Here is a 19,680-nt window from a genome sequence, read left to right on the forward strand (position 1 = left end):
TGCCATGGAAAAATGAGTAAAGTCATATGGTGAAAAGAAAATACATCTGCCTGGGAAATTTGCCATAACATGGGGAAAAAAATAAAAGTTGACTTTAACTAAACCAAGATCCAGTAGGGAAGCTGTTTAGGCCAATTTCAGATGCCATAACTTGGCTGCTTTCACTCCAGTACTGTCCAGCCCTGGCACATTACTATTCAAAATAATTTCAAGATTGTGGCTTGTTGAATTGAGTCCTGGAGTGCAGCCAAGTGGCCTGGATCAATGGGGAAGGGCAGCAGCACAAGGAAGAGAGTCACAGAGTCGGAGATAGAGATGGCATATGGCTCTCTGCCTGGATGCCATCCATCTTGGGCAGAACAATGGGTGGGACATGGCTGTGTTCTTACTGAGATGTATTTTGTCTCTCCGGAGTCACGGACCCTTTTCAAGGTCTGCCAAACCAGCCTCTCTCACTTACATGTGATGTGGTGTTGCGTGGTATTGAAATGAATGTGTCTCCCTATACTTTGCATTGCTGTTGCACCTTAGGGTTATAGACCCTAAAAAATAAATAAATCGGACCACTCCCAAAACAAATCCTTAATCATGGCATCATGTTCTAGAGGGCAAAACCCTCAAGTCATGAAAGAAGTGCTATCATTCAATGTTGTCATTGAAGACTTCTTCTCCTTCCTCCACCAGGCACGTGCAAAGGCTGTTGTTGTTCATATGAACGCTTTTTATAAAGAGTTCCTAGAAATGAACCAGTAGCTTGAGTTGCTTTGGGATATTCCTGAAGTAGGGGTGGAAGTTAATGTTCTTGTGCTGATACATATACAGCTGGATATTTTGCAGCAGTGAAAGCTTCCCAAAGCCTTTCAGTTCTTGTCCAGTGGCTTTTGAATATCATATATATCATATAATAATATAATATTATAATAATATATCATATAATAATATAATATTATCATATCATCATATCATATCATATATCATATCATCATCATATCATCAACTTTAAGGATAACAGGGCATGCCCACATATAGCACACTGCCATGTAACAGAGGACTAAGAAGAAAGTAAATATCTGGATTTTTCTAAAAATTCAAGAAGAGGTCAAGAAGTAGCTATAATGGCAAGCTTTTTGTCAAGACAATGAGCAGGCTCATTGAGTTTCACTTCCATCTTTACAGCATTGCATTTATTGTTGGCCACATCCAGTCTATGTTCTGGTTAGGTACAGGGAAAGCTACGTTTTGAAGATGTGGTATGAATTTGGAGGTACAAGAGCTTATTTCTATCAAAATTAATCTGAAGAGGTGTAGAAATAAAGGAATGAAGTGTCAGCCCTTGTTTCTTCACTGGCAGATCGTTATACGTCCTCTGAGATACCTGAAAGGAGGTTGCAGAGAGCTGGGGATGAGTCTCTTTAACCAAGTAACCAGCGATAGGACAAGAGGGAATGGCCTCAAGTTGTGCCAGGGAAGGTTTAGACTGGATATTAGGAAGCATTTCTTTCCAAAAGGGGCTGTTGGGCGTTGGAATGGGCTGCCCAGGGAGGTGGTGGAGTCCCCATCCCTGGAGGGGTTTAAGAGTCGGGTTGACATAGCGCTGAGGGATCTGGTGTAGTTGGGAACTGTCAGTGTGAGGTTAATGGTTGGACTGGATGATCTTCAAGGTCTTTTCCAACCTAGACTATTCTGTGATTCTTTGAGATGTTTGTAATACATCTTAGCCAGCTGATAAACAAGTAGATCAGGCCATCTAAGACAACTGACCTTTAAAACTGAGCCCGAACAAGAGAGTTTTTCTTTTGAATTTATTATGCTTTCTTCAAAGTATTATAACTTTATGAAGTAGGGCTTTGAGTTTTCTTTTTCCATTTTAAAAGCTACATAGCAGAATTGTACCTAAATTAATGGAGTTTAGTTACAATGACAAAACACTACATAAAACTGAATGTTAAGGAAAACCATCATACACTAACCTGTAAGAAGTAAGAAAGCTGCTATAGTTCCTTTTTGGAGCTGGGAGTTTCAGATTTTTTCCTCCACTGGTTTTCTGTCCCTTGAGTTCCTCATTTGTAAACTCAGTGTTAGAGGATTTTTAAGATACATAGGGGTATATTGGGAGGAAGGACTATACTTATCCTTGGGTTCAGTTCCCAAAATGAAAAACTTACATGGAAAAAGTAGCTAGTTTAGAGAAATCCATGGTACAGCTACTACATACAACACAGGCTACAAAGTGTGGTTTAGCAAATGAAGGATAAAACCTGTAGCTGAAGACTTCAAGTTACTGAAGGACTCGCACTGCAATTTAATTTAGATTAATTAATTAGTCTATGATTGTTTAGACCACTGTGATCCTTGAGTGACTGGTGAACTCTTAGTTGCTCCTGCTTTCTGTTTAGACTAAGCTCTTCAAGGCAGGGACTGTTTATGGCTGTCTGTGTGTGGTACCCAGAAGACCCAAAAGACTGTGTGCAGACCTCAGAAACTTGTAAGCACTACTAGAATTCAACATTGGATGAAAAAAAACACATTTTAAAATATTATTAAAAGGGTTTACAGGAAACAGTATATTTCTAGTCTCAGCAGCAGTTTTGTATGAATATATGGATTTTATTGCCAATACACTTAGCTTTTTTCTCTAGTAAATAGTGCTGGACAATATAATTTACTGATATTACTGCTTGCTTACTTGTGGCCTGAACTTATAATGCAGAGTCACAGTCTGGGTTTTTCTTTTTTTTTTCTTTTCTTCTTTTTTTTTTTTTTTCTTTGTTCTGACAGAAAGATTTCGGGATTTACTGCTTCTACATTCAAATCAAGATACAGAGATTCTGCCCATCTTTCAGCAGAGGCGCTATCCCAAGTAAGTAAGATTGTCTTCTTGGGAGAAATAAAATTTTTATCTATTTGCAGCAAGGGAGGATGAAGCAATTATAGCACTATACATGCTTTTGGTGTGAAGTCCTAAGGCAGATCTGTCAGGGAGCCACACTTACACTGAGCTTTGCAGTCTTTCAGTGGTGTCAGGGAGAAGCAGACGTGCTTTGCAAGTGTACCCCCCCTGTCAGGGGCGAGGTGGTGGCAGAGTGCAGATGTTAAGTTGCCTGGATCAGTGTGTGGTGGAGCTTTGTTTTACTTGACACTGTGTTGACATAGGCAGATGTTTTGTCAGGCTAATCTCCACTTTTGTCTTGTAAGATTCCATCATTTATGGTGACAGATTCCCTTGATTTTAACAGGTTCCCCTCTGGAAGCTTGGAAGTACTAGAAAACAGGTTTTTGTCTGCCCTTTTTAGGGATATATGTACAGGCAAACCAAAAGAGTAGTGTTACATGTTTAGGCAGTCTTGCATGTGTTGAGTATCCTGGACAAAACCTCTTCTTTGAAATGCCATACCTGAATGAAACAATAAATGCTTCTTGTTATTATATTGGTTAAAAGAAACAGTCACTTTCAACTAAGTCTTAAAAAGAGTCAGTGGAAAAGAAATAGCCCTCTCATTAACCATGGCCTAAGTGAGCAATGAAAGAAGGCAAGTGCAGAATGGGCAAAGGGAGAAGAAAGAAAGAATGTCTGGAGCCAATGCAGTAAGGATTATGGAAAGGTTTTTTTTTTAATTATTATTCTTAGAGGTTCCTGAAATGTGTAAGAAGCCAGTGGAGCTAAGTATTAAATACACCTCTTAAAATTCAATAATACCAATTTTTTTTAAGAGCAGGCAACAAATGGAGGGCCCGAGTGCTGAAAACCAGTCCCCTCCTCACTGTGAATACTTGGAAATAAAAGCATTCAAGGCTGAAATACTGATTCTGTAAATAGTGACATTTTGCATTGACTTCAAGGGAGAGAGGATTTTATCCCCCTGAATTTATTGACTCCATTATCCATGTCACTGTTTTACTGGAATACTGTGAAGTACAATATATGAAACTGTGAGAGGCACCTTATGTAGATGTCGGTCTACTTGTTTCACTAGGACTTCCATGAATTATGACTTTTCTATTCACCCTTTGGAGCACTGGAACAGTGATTTTTCCGTGGCAGTAGAATACTTTGCTTGTGTTAGATGTTTTCACTTATGGTATGGACACTGTTAGACTGGTCTGAGAAACTAGGTTTATCATCCTGCCTCAAAGAACAGGTTTTTTTCTATATATATCATTCCTAATGTGTCTGACTTTCCATCTCCTTACATTCAATTTATTGCTAGCATTCTTGGCAAATACAGTCTACTAGCAATATTACACGTTGTCAGATTAATGGGTGAATGAGTGCCTGTTGTCTTCTGTTCGATGGATGCTTCAGCTCTCTGAAGATCATACAACAAATAGATTGTGGTATGGAACTCTATTGTCTGAAGTTATAGCAGCTTTGCATCACAATGATACATGGTTTGAGCCACGCTACTTGGCAAGATTGACTGATTCCTCTAATATGGAAAATCAGCCAAACTTTGGCACCTAACTGAAAGAGAAGCTTGCATATGTTCTTAAAAGAAGTATATTTCTGTTTTTAGCACCATTAATTGGCGCAAATTTGCTTGCTTGTTACAGAAATTTATCACTTATTACAGTTCATTTAAAAACTGGTTGAAGACTATTGACATGTCCTAATTTCCCTTGGCATTTTCTTTCAAGTGAAATACTTGTGTTCAGCAAGGTAGAAAACCTGTTCATCTTCATAATGTATTTTGTCTTACTCCCATGTCTGTTTTTTCCCTTCCCTATGCTCGCTTTCATTGAAAGGTCAGTTAACAGAAATGAAGATAATGAACAGAGAGATCTCATAAATCAGTGTCCCTTCATTGACTTCAGCTGAGCAATGGCTGGTTGTACGGCATAAAGATCTGAGCAGTAAGGTCATTTTAATGAGACATTGTCATGAGGCATAAGATGGACCTTGTATTGCTTAAAGAAATCCTAAGAATATGCAAGGTTAAGAATAGAAGAGAAATTTTAATCATGACTTAGCTGAATAGCTTGCCTAAGCAGGGCTTAGTAGGTAGAAAGGACAAAAGTTTGCACATGTTTAAGAGACATATGTCTAAAGGAAGGAGATTGGATAGGAAGATGTTCAGCATCTTTAAGGATATTCAGAGACATAGTAATAAATATTAAAGATTAAATAAGGAAACTATAATCCATCAGTTTTTGAAAGAAACAGAAACCTCATAAACCTTGATTTCTGGCCTGAATTATGTTCTCGTACATTTGTTATATTAAGACCTCAACTCTTTCCCAGGAAGCAGCAGGATAATTTTGGGTACATGTTTGTTCTCAGAGAGGATGCCTGTGCACTGGAATGGCTGAAAGAAGTTTTTCCGAATATGCATGCAAATTGTTCTGGATTTGCTGTGGTAAATATTTCAAAGAAACATGCTTTGCACTCATGGCTGATGAAGGGACAAATGCAGGATCTTTTTATGGCCCTTGTGTTTGCCTGAGTTTATTCTGCTGGTCTGGGTTTAGCCAAGGAGCAAATACCTAGTCTGGCACATGGAGATTATAGAGACCTGAGTTTACAAAGATTCAGGTTTTTAAAGCCACACGGCACATCACTTTGACTTCCTTGACTTACCACTGTGTGTCCACAAGTAGTGTGGCATCATGAGCACTGGTTCCCATCGTGGCCTGTGGGTTGAGATGCAGACTATGTCACACATCAGTACAGCATCCATCCAGTCAGCCCAAACTGCAGTAGCATCCTCTCACTTTTCTTTACAAGGTTGCAGAGCAGAAGGAGCTTGGGTTTATGTTATTCACCTGACAATGTAATTGTCTTTTGGAAAAATTATAGTTATTGGGGAAGGAATATGGAATTATTTTCTTCCATAAATGCCTGCAGTAGTGCTTCTTAATGAAACATACTTCACTGCAGGTAGTTACAGGTTGCTGAACTAGTAAAACCAGTCTAACCCAGACAAGGCCTTTTGATACCTCAGGTGACTTTCAGAGGATGAAATGCACGGTTCAGAAATCAGAGGACAGCAGACCCCCCTCATCTGCCTCATCAGGAAACCCACCCATCCACAGAGAGAAATTTTGAGGAAAAAATTTGTTTCCTAGCTGACATGAAGCTATCACCATGTCCGTGAGGATTCACATTCCTGAAACTTAAGAATAAACCTGCAGCTGTGAGCAGCCAGATGTATTGGGATAAATAGCTGCCTCTGAGTGTACCCTCCAGGAAAGAGCCTCTATGTGCAAACCAAATCACAGACGTAGCTTGTTCCTTCTCCCTCACTCCATGAGCGTGCCAAAGTCACTGAGGTGAGTTACACCAACATGATCAAGCCTGTCAACAAACTAGCTGCAGTCAGTTTAATTCCAACTCATTGCTTTGCCAATGAGCATTAGAGCTCCTATATCTCATAAAAAACTTCAGAGTTTCACTCTTAGCACATTTTTGCAGGAGCTTTCCTCACATTGGTATCACGTTTACGCTTTCTTTCTTTGCCTGCTTAACCCATGAGATTCCTACCGTTTTACTACCTGGATTCATTCATAGAATGTAGGAACTACTGAAGTGCTGACACAGGCTTCAGAAGATTGCTCCTGAAAAATATACTATACGCTCATTAATTGGGCTGTAGGGCTCAGCACATAACAAGGCCGTTGGTGCTAGCAGTAGGGTCCTAGGTCACTCTGTCCCACCAGGGTCTTTTGGTCTTTTCCTGCTGATTCCACTCCACTCCTGACTGCTTGTGCTGTGTGCGCAAGGGAAGGGTGCACAATAGCCTGGCAACACCAGAGAAGTGTCTCTTGTAGTTGGGCCTGATAATGTCAAAAGAAAAAAAAAAAAAAACAACCCAGCAAAAAATGGAATGATAAGGGAAGTGATAAAAGAAGTGCAAGAGTGAGGAATTAGGTTGGTGGGTGAAAAAGGCAGGAGAGAGGCTGCCACCGCACAAAACACTGCTTGAGAGGGATGTGCCAGAAATGCTACCAGTATTGCATCTTTTTAGCAATATTCTCTGTATACAAGTGATGTGACAGTTCAGCTGTACTTTATATTTTCAAGATATTGCTGAAATCCTCAAATATGTATGTGGGTTTTTTTAGAGGGATTATTTGCTTCATCTTTTTCCCCCTTCAGAAATATTTGCAGTCTTCATTCTTATCTTCTGTGGGTTTGGTAGAAAAGTTCTTGGATGATTCATAGGTTTTAAGAACAGAAGGAGCTGTTATGTTCCAGCTAATTTGAGTCCCTTCTTAACATAAGCCATAGAGCATTACCCGTTAATCCTTGCAGCAAGCTTCTGGTTCAACCAGAGCATGAATTTAGAGAGATATCCAGTCTTTAAATTGAGATGTTAAGAACTGGAAAATTCACAAGCATTTACATCAGCTTGTTTCAATTGCCAATTATTTCACGTATGTATAACATTAATTTCTTTAACTTCAGTTTCTACTCTTTATCATCACACTATACCATTTTCTGCTAAATAAGGAAGTCTTGTAGCATCTGAAATGACACCTCTGTACAAGAGGTTGGAGGTCATTTAAACACTTATTCTTCTCTGAGACAAATTAATTAAATAAAATTTTTTTGCAGGGTAAGGCTTACTTAAAAGGTCTCTCTCTAGTAATTTCTTTTTTCTTTTTAAGACCTTTACAAAGTTGGTTGGGTTTTTTTTTAAATAAAACCCCCACGGGCAGGCATTAAGAAAGTATTTTGGTAACTGTTTCTATAATGTGCACATAGAGAAGTAACAGCACTTCTTTGTAGTCAAATAGGGAGACAATGTAAATTGAGCACTCTCTTATTATTTAAATGGAGTGACAAAGTGTTGAATTTTGGAGAAAAAAAATCAACTTAGGACCTAGCAAGTGTAATGAAATAACAGAGTTTTCCAAATACATTTACTTTCCATCAGTCATAAATCTACAATCCCTTCTTTGGCATATATTCTTAGTAAATTAAGGTAAACTTCTTGTATATTCACAAAAATACTGGTCATTTTCATGTCACAAAACCCCATAAAAAAGGAGGATCTTGTTTTTTCTATATATATGTATTTTCAAAAACTTACTTTTGAAGGTCATTTTTGAAAATCCGCTGAAAGTTTAGCTCAAACAAAGCCAAATGGTGTTATTCAATTCTCGTCATGGAGTAGTCTAGACAAATAGGTGGCAGAAAGTTAGTGCCCTAGACCATTGTGCCATCTGGTTCCCAATTGCTACTCATTTTAATGATAATGGATCAGTAATGGACCCATGCCAATTTACTACAGCTTGAGATCCAAGCCAAGAAACTGATATTTCATAAATAATAGCCCAGGAATAAAACTTGTATCTTATTTGTAATTGTCTTGAGAAGTTTTTCTTTTCAGAGGAAAATAATTTGTGTCTAACTAGAGGAAGTAGTGACGATGCACAGAGAGGGCATCCGCTGAGATTCCCCCTGAATCCCCAGATTTAAGCATGCACAAGAGCAGCTAGCAGGATTGTGGTCTAGAAACCCATTTCATTTCACATTAGAAACAAAGGCAACATCATCTTCCTTGGTGTTCAACAAGGGGAAGAATCATGACATATGTATTTGTCACTCAGTCTTCATTGTAAAGACAAAGAGATTTTTAATTTTAAAAAGAGGTGTAGAACTGTTACAGAGAGATTGTCTGTTAAAGGCTTTCTGTTGAGGAGCTTTACAAAAGTTATCTTGTTCTGAAGGAGAAGGTGAAGCATGGGACTCTGATGTGACTTACCAGTGTCACCCAGGAACAATTCTCCTGGGGACAAGGCCAGAAATAGAAATCAGGTCTTCCACATTCCTTTCAGTTGGATGCAATTGACTCTCTCATCTAAAATAACATCTATCTTGTTTTCTACTGCAAAAACATGTGGCCTGCCCATATTGCTGAAATCAGATGGGAAAGTGCCAAGTGAAGGAGCCTTTCAGAAGTGCCCACACAAGCACTTTAAATGCTTTGTGTAGCATTGTACATTAAGCATGAAAATTACTGGTTTTGAAGCACTCAAAGGTTTATTTCAAAATGCAGGCTAGAAGCTAACTATCTCGCCAGCAGCACTGAGCACTCAGAAAAACTGAGTCTCAGAGAATTTTCATTACTTGATTAAGCAAAAGAAAAGATACCTGCTTTAAAAGAAACTCAAGCTGTTTATAGAGAAGAATGTTTGTAGGGTTTTGCAGTGGTTTGGGATTTTGTCTTTCATTTTATTTTAATGTGACTTGCAGTGATATCAGGTTATACTGTAGAGTTTGCAGACCACTGCAAGGTTGAGCTCCGTGACAATAAGACTTCCATTATAAGTAAAGGGCAATTTTCTGTCATTTGTGGTTTTTTCCAAATGGTAAGAACAGTGGCAATGGAGTAAAGACTGGTAGCTGCTTATAAAAAACAACAATCATGTTAGAGGAGTAATCATGTCACTAAAAATGCAAGTATCGGATCTAGATTTCATTGAAACTATAGTGAAATTGGGAAGAAAGGGGACAGTAATTCATACTGTGCGCTACATGTTTGGGCTCAGATCCTCCAGAGACTTGTGTGGACACATCCACATAGTATCAAACAAGGCCAATATCTTGAAATATTTAGGACTGCACATTAATCTCAGATGTGGGTCATAAATTCATTGAGACAGAGGCTATGTTTATCAGTACAATGGCCCAGTAAATTCTAGTGCAAAATAAAGACACTTTTGTTCTGTTTGCAAAGGCCTCAAGTTCAAGTACCGACAACATAGAGTGAACCAGTCAATTCTGCTGCTGACATCAACAGAGTTCAGACCTGAAATCTAAGAAACTTTGAAGAAACAAGTACAAATCCTTCAAATGTAGAGAGATGTGGGGAACACCCTGTATCCTCTGAGAGATTTGTGCAGCAACATATATGCAAAATTGAAGCTCCATGTGCATATATATATTTTAAGTATCAGCAATCTAGAATGGAAGTTTAACTTAGCTCTGTTTATCATAGCATAGTTGTGGATCATTAGCTGTCATGAACTGTTTTATGCAAAACATTTCAGTGCTACCAACTGAGAAGGGGAAAGAGCTGACTGAAAATAAAAGATGCCTAAACCTCTCAAAATATTTGGTAGGTGGAATCACTGCTTCGTTCAAAGTGGATGGTATAAGACAAAGCCTTACAGCTGGTTTTCATTCTGCTGTTTGGGAGCATGAGCATGGTTCTTGATAAAGCATATTTATTTATTTGATATTTACCTGCCTAGTAGTGAGCAGCAATGTGAGACTGAGGAATTATCTGCCACATGGTATCTTGAAGGATGCTTTTTTAAACAGCTCAAACAGAAATTGCAGTACTTTGATGCAGAAATTGTTAGTGAAGTTCTTTGATTCGTTATGCAAGAGAGAATTACAATGATCCCTTCAGCCCTTATGTCCAATTTTATCATAGTTTTAAAAATAATGACTTATATTAGTTTAAAAAAACAGTTTCACAATTGCCATAGTTACAGAAATCCAAGCACCAGGCTCTTGAAAAACAAAACAAGTGCTAAAGAGTCATGGTTGCTGACAGTAGTGACTTCCTCCTTGACTCTAGGGATAAAAGGGAACAGCATTATTCATTCCTATGTGCCTACCTGCACATTACCAATTTTATTTTTGGCCCCATGCTTCCAGTGAGGGACCCTGGAGGCTGTTTTCTTTCCTAGAACCTGCTAAAGGAGTCAGCATCTTATGTGGCTGTTTTGTTACTAAGTCTTGGTGAAAGAGGGAGAAAAGAAAGATTCCAACTGTAATAAAGAGGAAAATGGACAATGTTAAGTCCTTAAACATGTGAAAGAAACCAGGAGGGAAAAAGGCATTGCCTACCATCTTTACTTTATATTTCGTATAAGACATAGGCAAAAACTATTTCCTGGTCTCTAAGGAGGACAGAGATTTAGCAACACTCATTGCTGTTCTGGCCCTTCCCCAAACAAGGTTTGGAGAAGCGGGTCAACTGTTAGATAGGCATCTCAACTGTACCACAAGCTCCCTCTTCATGCTGTTTAATAATGCAGAAAACAGCATACACTGCTGCTGCCCCTGGGGTAGCAGAACAAGTGTATGCTCTGTGTAACAGCAGAGGAGACCGCAAACCTTCAAGACAAAGGAGACAGTTATGCTCTAGTTTTTCATAAAATGGGCAAGGATGGCTTGTTCTCATCAGAATATGAGCCTAGATTTCAGTTCTAGCAACAATTTGGTGGGTGGCACTGATGGTGGTTCAATTCTGAGTGGCAGGTTCTTTAGTATATGCGAGGGAGACACTTCACATTTCTTTTTTATGCAACAAGTTGGGCTTTAAGCTCTTGGTGATAATTAGGGACAGCAGGAGGCCCATGTTGCTCTAACAGCCATCCCCTGTCTCTTCTGAGAAATGGATAGGAGATACGGGCTGTGGGATGCCGAATGGACCACCCTGAACCGAGTATCCCCAAGTAAATGTGCGCATCAACCCCCTTTCATGGAGGAAGATGTCTCGGTATCTAGGCTAGCACTTAGCTCAGAAATATCTATCAAATCTTAAAAACTGTCAGTGGTAGAAAATCCATCTCATCCCATAGTATGTTATTCCAAATGTTAATTATCCTCAATCTTGGGGATGGGAGTTGCCTGCTGAGAGGTTGTGCCCAGTAGGCCAAGCCTAGCCCCAAGGAAAGTTCTTCTATGACCACGTCAAGTGGTTTGTAAGAATCACAAGTGCTTTTGAGCAGCCAGACAGCAAGCAGCTGGAAAACATTATTAGCAGCTGCAGAACAGCAACAGCCCCTGATATTAGCTGCCAAATCCTTTCTGCGTGTTGCCTAATCAGCTAGCTGAGGCTGTTCATGAGCAGAATTGGAGACTAAAGTAGATAAATCCTAACACAAAAGCTGTTTGAATAGAAGATATATACTGAGGTTTTGGATGCTGAAGATAAACTGGGTGATGTTCAGAGTTCCTGGTTGTTGTTTTTTAATAGAAGAATTTTGTGGGTTACAGATTTGTCGGAAAATTACCAGTCTAAGCATCTGCACCGAAAGTGAGGCATTACGTGTGTTGAGTGAGGTGGCTAGCAATTCTTTTCTTTGGTATTATGAATGTTTTTTCTCCCGCCAAAGTAATAAGAGAAGCTGTGTTACAGGCACCAACCAGAAAGAAAAGATACTAAAATCATTTGCCTTAGAGCCTAATAGCTTTCATGTAAAACTTTGCTTTATTACTTAATTATCTATTGCTGTCAAGGTATCTTTGTAATACAAGGTTTAAATTAAGTTTGTGTACGGTTGAAGCTCATTTAGAACCAAACTATGCAAGGAATATTCCTCATTCCTCTGGGAGGAATATAAAGCAAATTGCTGCATACTTCAAAAAACCACATAGGTGCAGGATCAGTCCTCCTACCCCAAATCCATTTGACCAGTATGGAAACAGTAACCTAAACAACAGCCCATACAGTTGTCAGTGTAAGTGTTCTCTGTCTCCTCTCTAGTTTCCAAAGTACTCAAAAGTGTCTAATGACAGCCAAATGCCTGAGCACTTCTGAGGACTGGGGTCTTGCTTTCCTCTGCATGATGCATTGTAATGTTACCTAAGAATATTATAACTGTGTATTTCCTTTCACTGTATACTATGTCTTTTAAGGCTTAAAATAGTCTTTTAAATAAGTTACTATTAGTGATTCCTAATATTAGAATGTTTAAGGTATTATTACTTCGTCTTTTAGAAAAATCATCATAAAAAATTGAATTTCTTTATCATATTGATTTCCCTCTGCTAAACTAATTCTGAAGATCTTAAAATAGATTAAATTGACTTTTTTTGCATGGATATCTGAAGCATCCTAAACAATATTTGAAATGCAGGCATTTATTTCCAGTGTTTTCTCCAAAATAAAGGTATTTGCATCCCCTCTCAAAAGACTTTCACAGCTATTTGTAGTTTATTTTTTGTGACATACTTTTTATGTTGTTAGGGAAAACAGAGCAATGGAAGTGGTCAGTGACGGTTTGTCCATCACATGTACTACTAGTACCAGAGCAAAGCCAAAGAAATGATGGCAGAGCTGGGCCATACATTTTCTTGTGCTGCATCCACAGATGCATTTTCAACTTGGATCAGGCAAATCATGTAGATGTAATGTTATCTTGTGAAGGAGTTATAAACCTGGTGTTCTGGGTATTTGGGCACTGTGAAGATGAAACTTTGTGATCTTAATAATATACCAAGAGTATCTCCTGCCACTGCAGTTTTCAAGGGAAGCAGTTCTAGGATTTCAGCTAATTGTTCCATCAGTAAGAGTCTGAAGTGTGCTGGAGAGATCCCACTCACTTTGCTCAAAATCTAGGAAACTGGCACTTCATTTAAGCTGATATAAGATAAGATCTGTCTGAGTTGTGAACCAAAATCATGCTTGTCATAATTTTTTAGTGTAAGCTGCAAGAAAGACTAGAAGGTACCAAAATCCATTAGTTAGGGTGATTCAGTAAGCAAGTCAGTGGTTGTGCCGGTGTTTCTGAGTGGGAAGGGCAGGGGGTGCTGTCCTGAAGGATCACAGCTGATCTGAAGAGTGTAAAAGTCATTGGTTACATACTTCAGATATGTCCAAGTGAAATGCTGTGCTGCTTTCCACCCAGAAAGAGCAAACTTTCTGTGATGGACAGTCATTACATGCCAGCTTCTCTGTTGGGTCTGTTTTGTTTCAAGGAGACAACATGAAATTTTGCTTCAGCTCAAACTTACTGGAGAACTGAAGAAAAAGAAAAGAACTCTAAGATAAGTGTGGTTTCTGAACAGCTCGGAAGGGAGCAGTGATGATGAATATTGAATGGTCTGAGTGGGAGGAGGAAGGGAGGGAGAGATGTAGAGAAGGAAGTAAGTAAAGACAGATGTAGCTTTCTGGTTTGTGCACAGTCCACACATTACATGGAGAAAGATACCTCAATTCAAAAGAACAGGTTTACCAGATGGGATCAGCCGATCAAAATATAATGAGCTTGTCCAGCTGCATAGGGCTCTAGCTGTAATGAGAGCTTTTGGGCACTGCTCTTCTGTGACAGGCAAACGATGCTGGCATTGATGGACAACTTGAGCTCCGTCTTGTGTTGGGGAGAAGGGTTTGAGTAATGTCTTTCTAATTTATTTGCGAATTGCTGTGTCCCCAGGAGAAAACAGGCAGTGAGTTCAGCATCTCCAAGGCTTCTTTCATCCATGGTGCCATTAGCATGCACTTGAGCATCTAATTCCAAGCTCTAAGTGCAGCATAAAGGCTGTCCCCTGGGTCTCATCCCCTGCTCCTCTCTTTCAGAGTCAGCACAAGCAGCACTTCTGAGATGGGGAACTTTTCTAGCTTTCACTGCCCCATTTGCAGCAGTGCTTTGCTGTTTGAATGCATTTTTGCGTGTCTGTCTATAAGCATATTGCCTTCATGTAATTAGATGGCCGTAACTAGCTGTGCAGTGGTTAGTGGTTAACTTTTCTTTTTTTTTTTTTTTTTGGTGAGATTTGCACTACAGTTAAGGAATCCACTTGAAGAGATTGGTGCAAACCATGATTATTGAAATTTGAGATGGCTCTCTCAAGTAATTTTATAGCAAAATAAAACATGTTGGCTGCAAGCAGCTCTAAAGAGCATCACTGGAGATTAAGAAATCCATTCATCTCTGCATTGGCTATGCCAGCTGTACGTGGTCAGATGAACCCCCTTCACTGAATTAACTTTGTTGTTAGTTATTTGGCCCTGCACTCAGATTCTGGCACCAGCAAATAGCATCTGCACCGTATGGAAAATGTTTTGGCAATTAAGAGCCAATTAAATTTGGCTCATTCCCCTGGTCTATCCTTCTTATGATGTCCAAGGAGAAGACTCATGATGGAAATATTTAGCATCTGTTTAAAAAACAAGAGGGACGTCTTGATTTTGCTGAGTCTGGGGTCTGTTTTTCTCTGCACTGAAGGTCTCTTGGAGGATGAAAGTTCAAGAGACATTACACCATAAAACCTGTTCACAGAAAAAAAAATATCAAAAGTGCTTCCAAACCATGTGTAGTTTTATTAGCATTGGGTCACTGGTGGTAAAAAAAACCCCTGTGCACTCAAATATTTGAATGCTGTCATGTAAGGTTAATGAAATAGAATGAACAAGGAAATAATGGGGATGGTGCCTTTATCCAGTCATGCTTACCCTTTCTTTCACTTGTTTTTCTTGGCAAGACTTCTCCAATGAGATATGAAGCTATCGCTTACCCTTTTTTAATCTGTATTAATCAGGTCTGCACATAAAAGCCATCAGCTGGACAGATGGAAACCGTAAAACAATGAATCTCTAGAAACACTCCTTTGTGTAATGTTGTCCTTCCTTTCCTTTTATTTGCTCATTAAGGACTGTGATCCATATATTGATGGGGTTTATGACCACCATTATAGATGTATCTATGGGCATCGCAAACTTGTAATGAAGTAATAGTTGCAATGCTCTTCTCTGAGAAATATGACTATTCCTTCTAACAGGTAGATGCTGTCACACGATGTTAAACAGACTTGCTCAAGTTCTCTGAAGGAAGGTATGGCAGAGAGCGAGCTGGATCCCAGCACAGAACCCAAGCTTCTGCATTCATCCTTCCTCTTTGAACTCTTTGTAAAGTTCCTATTCCAAGAGGGAAAGTACCTTTTGATTAGGAACCTTTGGACACTTCCACAATAGATGTAGCAGTAATAACATTAGAACTGTGTGGTAGTGTTTTATCAAATGGTTGATGATTGCAACCATTAGGAAAAATGTAAATGCAGTTTTCAGAATCTCAGAAAGGAACCAGAAAGTATGCACCTGTCAGTCCAACTTTCACTTTACAATTTGTTTAAATTACAATTGTTAAGGGAACCCTTAAACAGAAAGAAAGTAAATGATACATGGAACACCTAAACAGCTGATGGATACAGAGTTAGCTCTTCAAAAAATGAGGTTTGGTGGATACACAGAATGAAGACCTGTAGGATTTAATCCATTGTGTACTGTCCATGTCCTGGTGTATTTCCTTGCAAATATAGCTACCACAGCAGGATAAATAGTAAAAAGTAGACTTGGTGTATATATATATATATATATATATATATGTATATATACACATATATACACTTGTATAGTGGATATCTACTTGATAATATGCCTTTTAGTCCTACAGAAATAAGTCTTGCTACCATAGAATTCAGTGGCATTTTTGCCATTTGCTTTGACCTGGAATCAGATTTTTTTTTTCTATAAAGAATTTAGCAAAGTATTGTCTAAATAAGAATACAGCACAGTATGTTCAAAAGAAGAAAAGAAAAAGTCAGTGCTGACAGGTGGGAAGAAGCAAATAGTTCTTAAGCAGACGGTTTTAAAAGGAGTGAGGTATCAAATATGCAGCAATTCATCTTGGGACTTGTTCTTTTCAATATATCAAATAATGAATGACAAGAAGGGAGATGTAAACACCAAGTTAATTAAATCCTCGGATGATATTGGACCAGGGAGGGTAGTATATTTCAGAGCAGATGGATTGAAATCTCTGAATGATCTGGCAAAATTCAGGAGGTGGGTGGAAGAAAAGGAAGATGAGTTGGAATAGGCAGAAATGTCAGACAGTTCACCAAGAGAGAAATTACCATTGTTGAAGAAGAAACAGTGACATGGGGTGGGGGAAATGTTGGGATCATACTTAGTACTTTGTAACAGCCTTTTGTCTGCATGTTTCAGAGTATTAAACCTATTAAATTAAGCGTTCCTGATCTTGTGATGGGGAGCTCTGAGAAGGTGTGGCTACCTGGTTTCACCAAAAGGAAGAGCATAGCTGAGGATGTAAATGACATGCTGGAAATGACAGTGGATTGGCATGAGAGAGATGGGATTAAAAGGCTGGACTTCTCTTCCTCTCTGACTGATCAAAATTGGCATTTGAGGTCAGACCTGGGGCACAGTCCTGTGATTTGTATTTCACAATGGCAACGAACATGACAGGGATCAGCTTGACTAGTGTGGAGCTGCAGGACACTTTATGCAAGAAGTCTCACAAGTCAAGGTTTGCCATGTCTAGAATGAGAGACCAGTCACACACAGTGGGGTGTCTCTATATGCACAAAGCAGCTTCGGGGGGCCTGGCCAATAGGAAACAGTATTGGACCCCCAGGAAAAGCTCCTTCAGCTTAGACCCTGACTCTGTGCCATATGTACTCAGCTGCGACGTCCAGCCTCTGTTCTCTTCAGTGTCTTATAGTCACCCGGCCCTACAGCAGTGTTTCACACCCAGTGGGTTGTAACCCTCAGGATATTTATGAAAACTAAGGGTGGAAAGGGTTACGAGAGGAATTATATATTTGAACTGCTTAAACACTAGTCCTCTCTCTCTCACCAAGTCACTTGCTCATCTATCTTGTTCGAGGTCACCTCTCTCAGATTCTTAAAACTGCTAGAAACACTAAAAATAACATTCTGTTATCATGGATACTCTTATAGCACATAGAAAGGTAAGAGCTTGAAGAAATTTAAAAATTCAAGGGATTAAAAATTCTTTATTTTGAATAACCCAAGAGGCCAGAGGGCTGTACAGAGGCATCTTTGTATGTCTAGAACGGTAGTAATAATGACAGTACCACCTATGAATAATGATGCCGTTATATAGAGCCTTGGCAGGACTGAAATTGGAACACTGCAGACAATAATGGGTCGTTCACTCTGAAAAACAGAACTTGAAATATGAAGTTGGAGAATATTCAGAGAAAAACAACGAAGAGGTCAAAATGGTCAGGCCTGCATTGAGCTCATCTATGATGTAATGCAGTATATTCTCTGGTAGCTTGATAAGCTTCTGCCCATGAATCTGTATTCAGTCTCATCTATAGGCTTATCTTGACTTCAGAAATTCCTCCTCCAAGTTGAGTGATCTCATTCTTACTGCCATTTTACTGAAACTGTATATAGTTCACTACTGTTTGGCAGGTATTCTTTCTTGCTATTTTGACCTTGCTGGTTTTCTATATCCCTTTCCACATAAGAAACTGTCTGCCTAGTGAAATGAGCTTATCTGGACATCACTGAAAATCTGGAAGCCATCTGGAGTTGCCTTATTATTATCTTGCAGACCTTGCTCCTCAACTGTCAGAGCAATATTTAGAGAATTTCTTTCTAGGCTTCCTGTCAGTTAAGTTCAAGCAAAGATGTTTTACAGACCCTCAAAACAATAATTACTTACTTCATGAAGCTGCCCTGAAAGAAACCTACTCCTATAGCCACATTCACTGACCTGTATAGGATGTGAGTCTCATGGAGACCATCTTTCCTTAAAAAAAACTATAGCTGTAAGAGACGTTTCCTTGCAAAGAGAATTTTCCAGAGAAAGATGGGTTTGACTAAGTGACTTTGCTTACCCAGAAATACTGTTTGCAGTGAGATGGGCAGATAACTACTGTGCCAGCGAATAAGTTGTAGAGAAATGCAGCCAACACGTTCAACCTAATTGTGATTGCTGGCCTGCAGCATCTTATCACTTAATGATGTAACAAACTAAATTTTCAAAGAGTGAGTTACAATAGGTGGTGCAGTCATTAGAAATACTTGTCTTTTTATTTTTATTATTCTCTTTATTAGCTGAGCCAAAATTGGTAGGAGGATGAGTTTATAGAGAGGCAAGGCATTTCACAAAATAGATACTGTATTTTGTAAAGGCAATAAGTGAAAAATTGGATTTCTTGTTATAATAAAATTAAATCATGTGTGATCTTTAATCTAAGAAATATGTTTTAGAAACATTTTATAAAAATGATGGTAAAAAGGCTGCCATAGAGAAGAATTAATACAACATTAATAAAAATATTGACCCAGGAATTTGATACAGAAAGTATATGTACTTTCAGAGAACAAAGTTGTCTGAATACATCATTATTCTTGATTGTAGTTCTCATAGTAGTTTTACAGACCTTTTTAACGAACTAAGTGAGCAGTCTAAACTATTGCTTCTCTCCTGTGATAGTAATGAGTAATAAGAAATATGGGTTCTCTGTAAATACTCTGGGCAATATTTAGACAATTTTATTCTATTCTGAGGAAAATTAACTTGGTCTGAGAGATTGCCTTCAGATTGCTCTAGAATCCTGAACAAATAGGAGCCATGCTTATAAGGGTATCCATCAGCTGTGCAAGTCTGTTTTCTGTTGCCTTCAGTGGAAGTTCTATCTCCATGCTTTTTTGAAATTTTTATTCAGAGTTGTGAGGTTCTTTTCTCCTCTTCTACCACCCTCATTCCTCTGTTACAAGTCCAGCTCCTGATAGGTAGCTGTACAACTTCTGCTGCTGTAGTGTTCCAGCCTACTCCAGTGGGATCTTCCTGAACCTGAACAGTGTCTCATAGAAAACCATGGATCTCAGTTCAGGGTTTACAGGAGCCTCATCCACAAAACTGCTCTGCTTTTCCACATTCTTGCCCTTGTCATCATGCCTTCAACATATCTTCTTTTGCTAAGGATGTTGTAGAAATGGAAATTCTTCTTCAGTCATGTCTGGGCCCTTAAGAGTATAATAACAGGAGATTTCATTTTGTTTTGCCCAACCAGGGTGATGGAATAAATGGAACTGAGATTTACTAAAACAAACAGCTTTTCTAGAATCTTAAAAATAATAGTAATTCAGCATGTTTCTATGAGAATAAAATCTGATGCTGATTGATTCTATAGAGTTTTGAGCCATCTACATGGTT

General features: G+C 38.9%; 1 protein-coding gene across 2 annotated transcripts in view; it reads left to right on the plus strand.

Moving 5' to 3' along the window:
• The window catches only part of NOX4 (NADPH oxidase 4), a 108,006-nt gene that overhangs the window by 69,913 nt on the left and 18,413 nt on the right, over positions 1–19,680 (plus strand). For both annotated transcript variants that reach the window (XM_074932587.1, XM_074932594.1), the window contains exon 13: positions 2,779–2,860. In XM_074932587.1, coding sequence (XP_074788688.1) covers positions 2,779–2,860 — 82 coding nt within the window. The remainder of the gene's footprint in view (positions 1–2,778; positions 2,861–19,680) is intronic.

The sequence above is a fragment of the Athene noctua genome, chromosome 1 (genome assembly GCF_965140245.1).
Source record: "Athene noctua chromosome 1, bAthNoc1.hap1.1, whole genome shotgun sequence".
NCBI classification, from domain to species: Eukaryota; Metazoa; Chordata; class Aves; order Strigiformes; family Strigidae; genus Athene; species Athene noctua.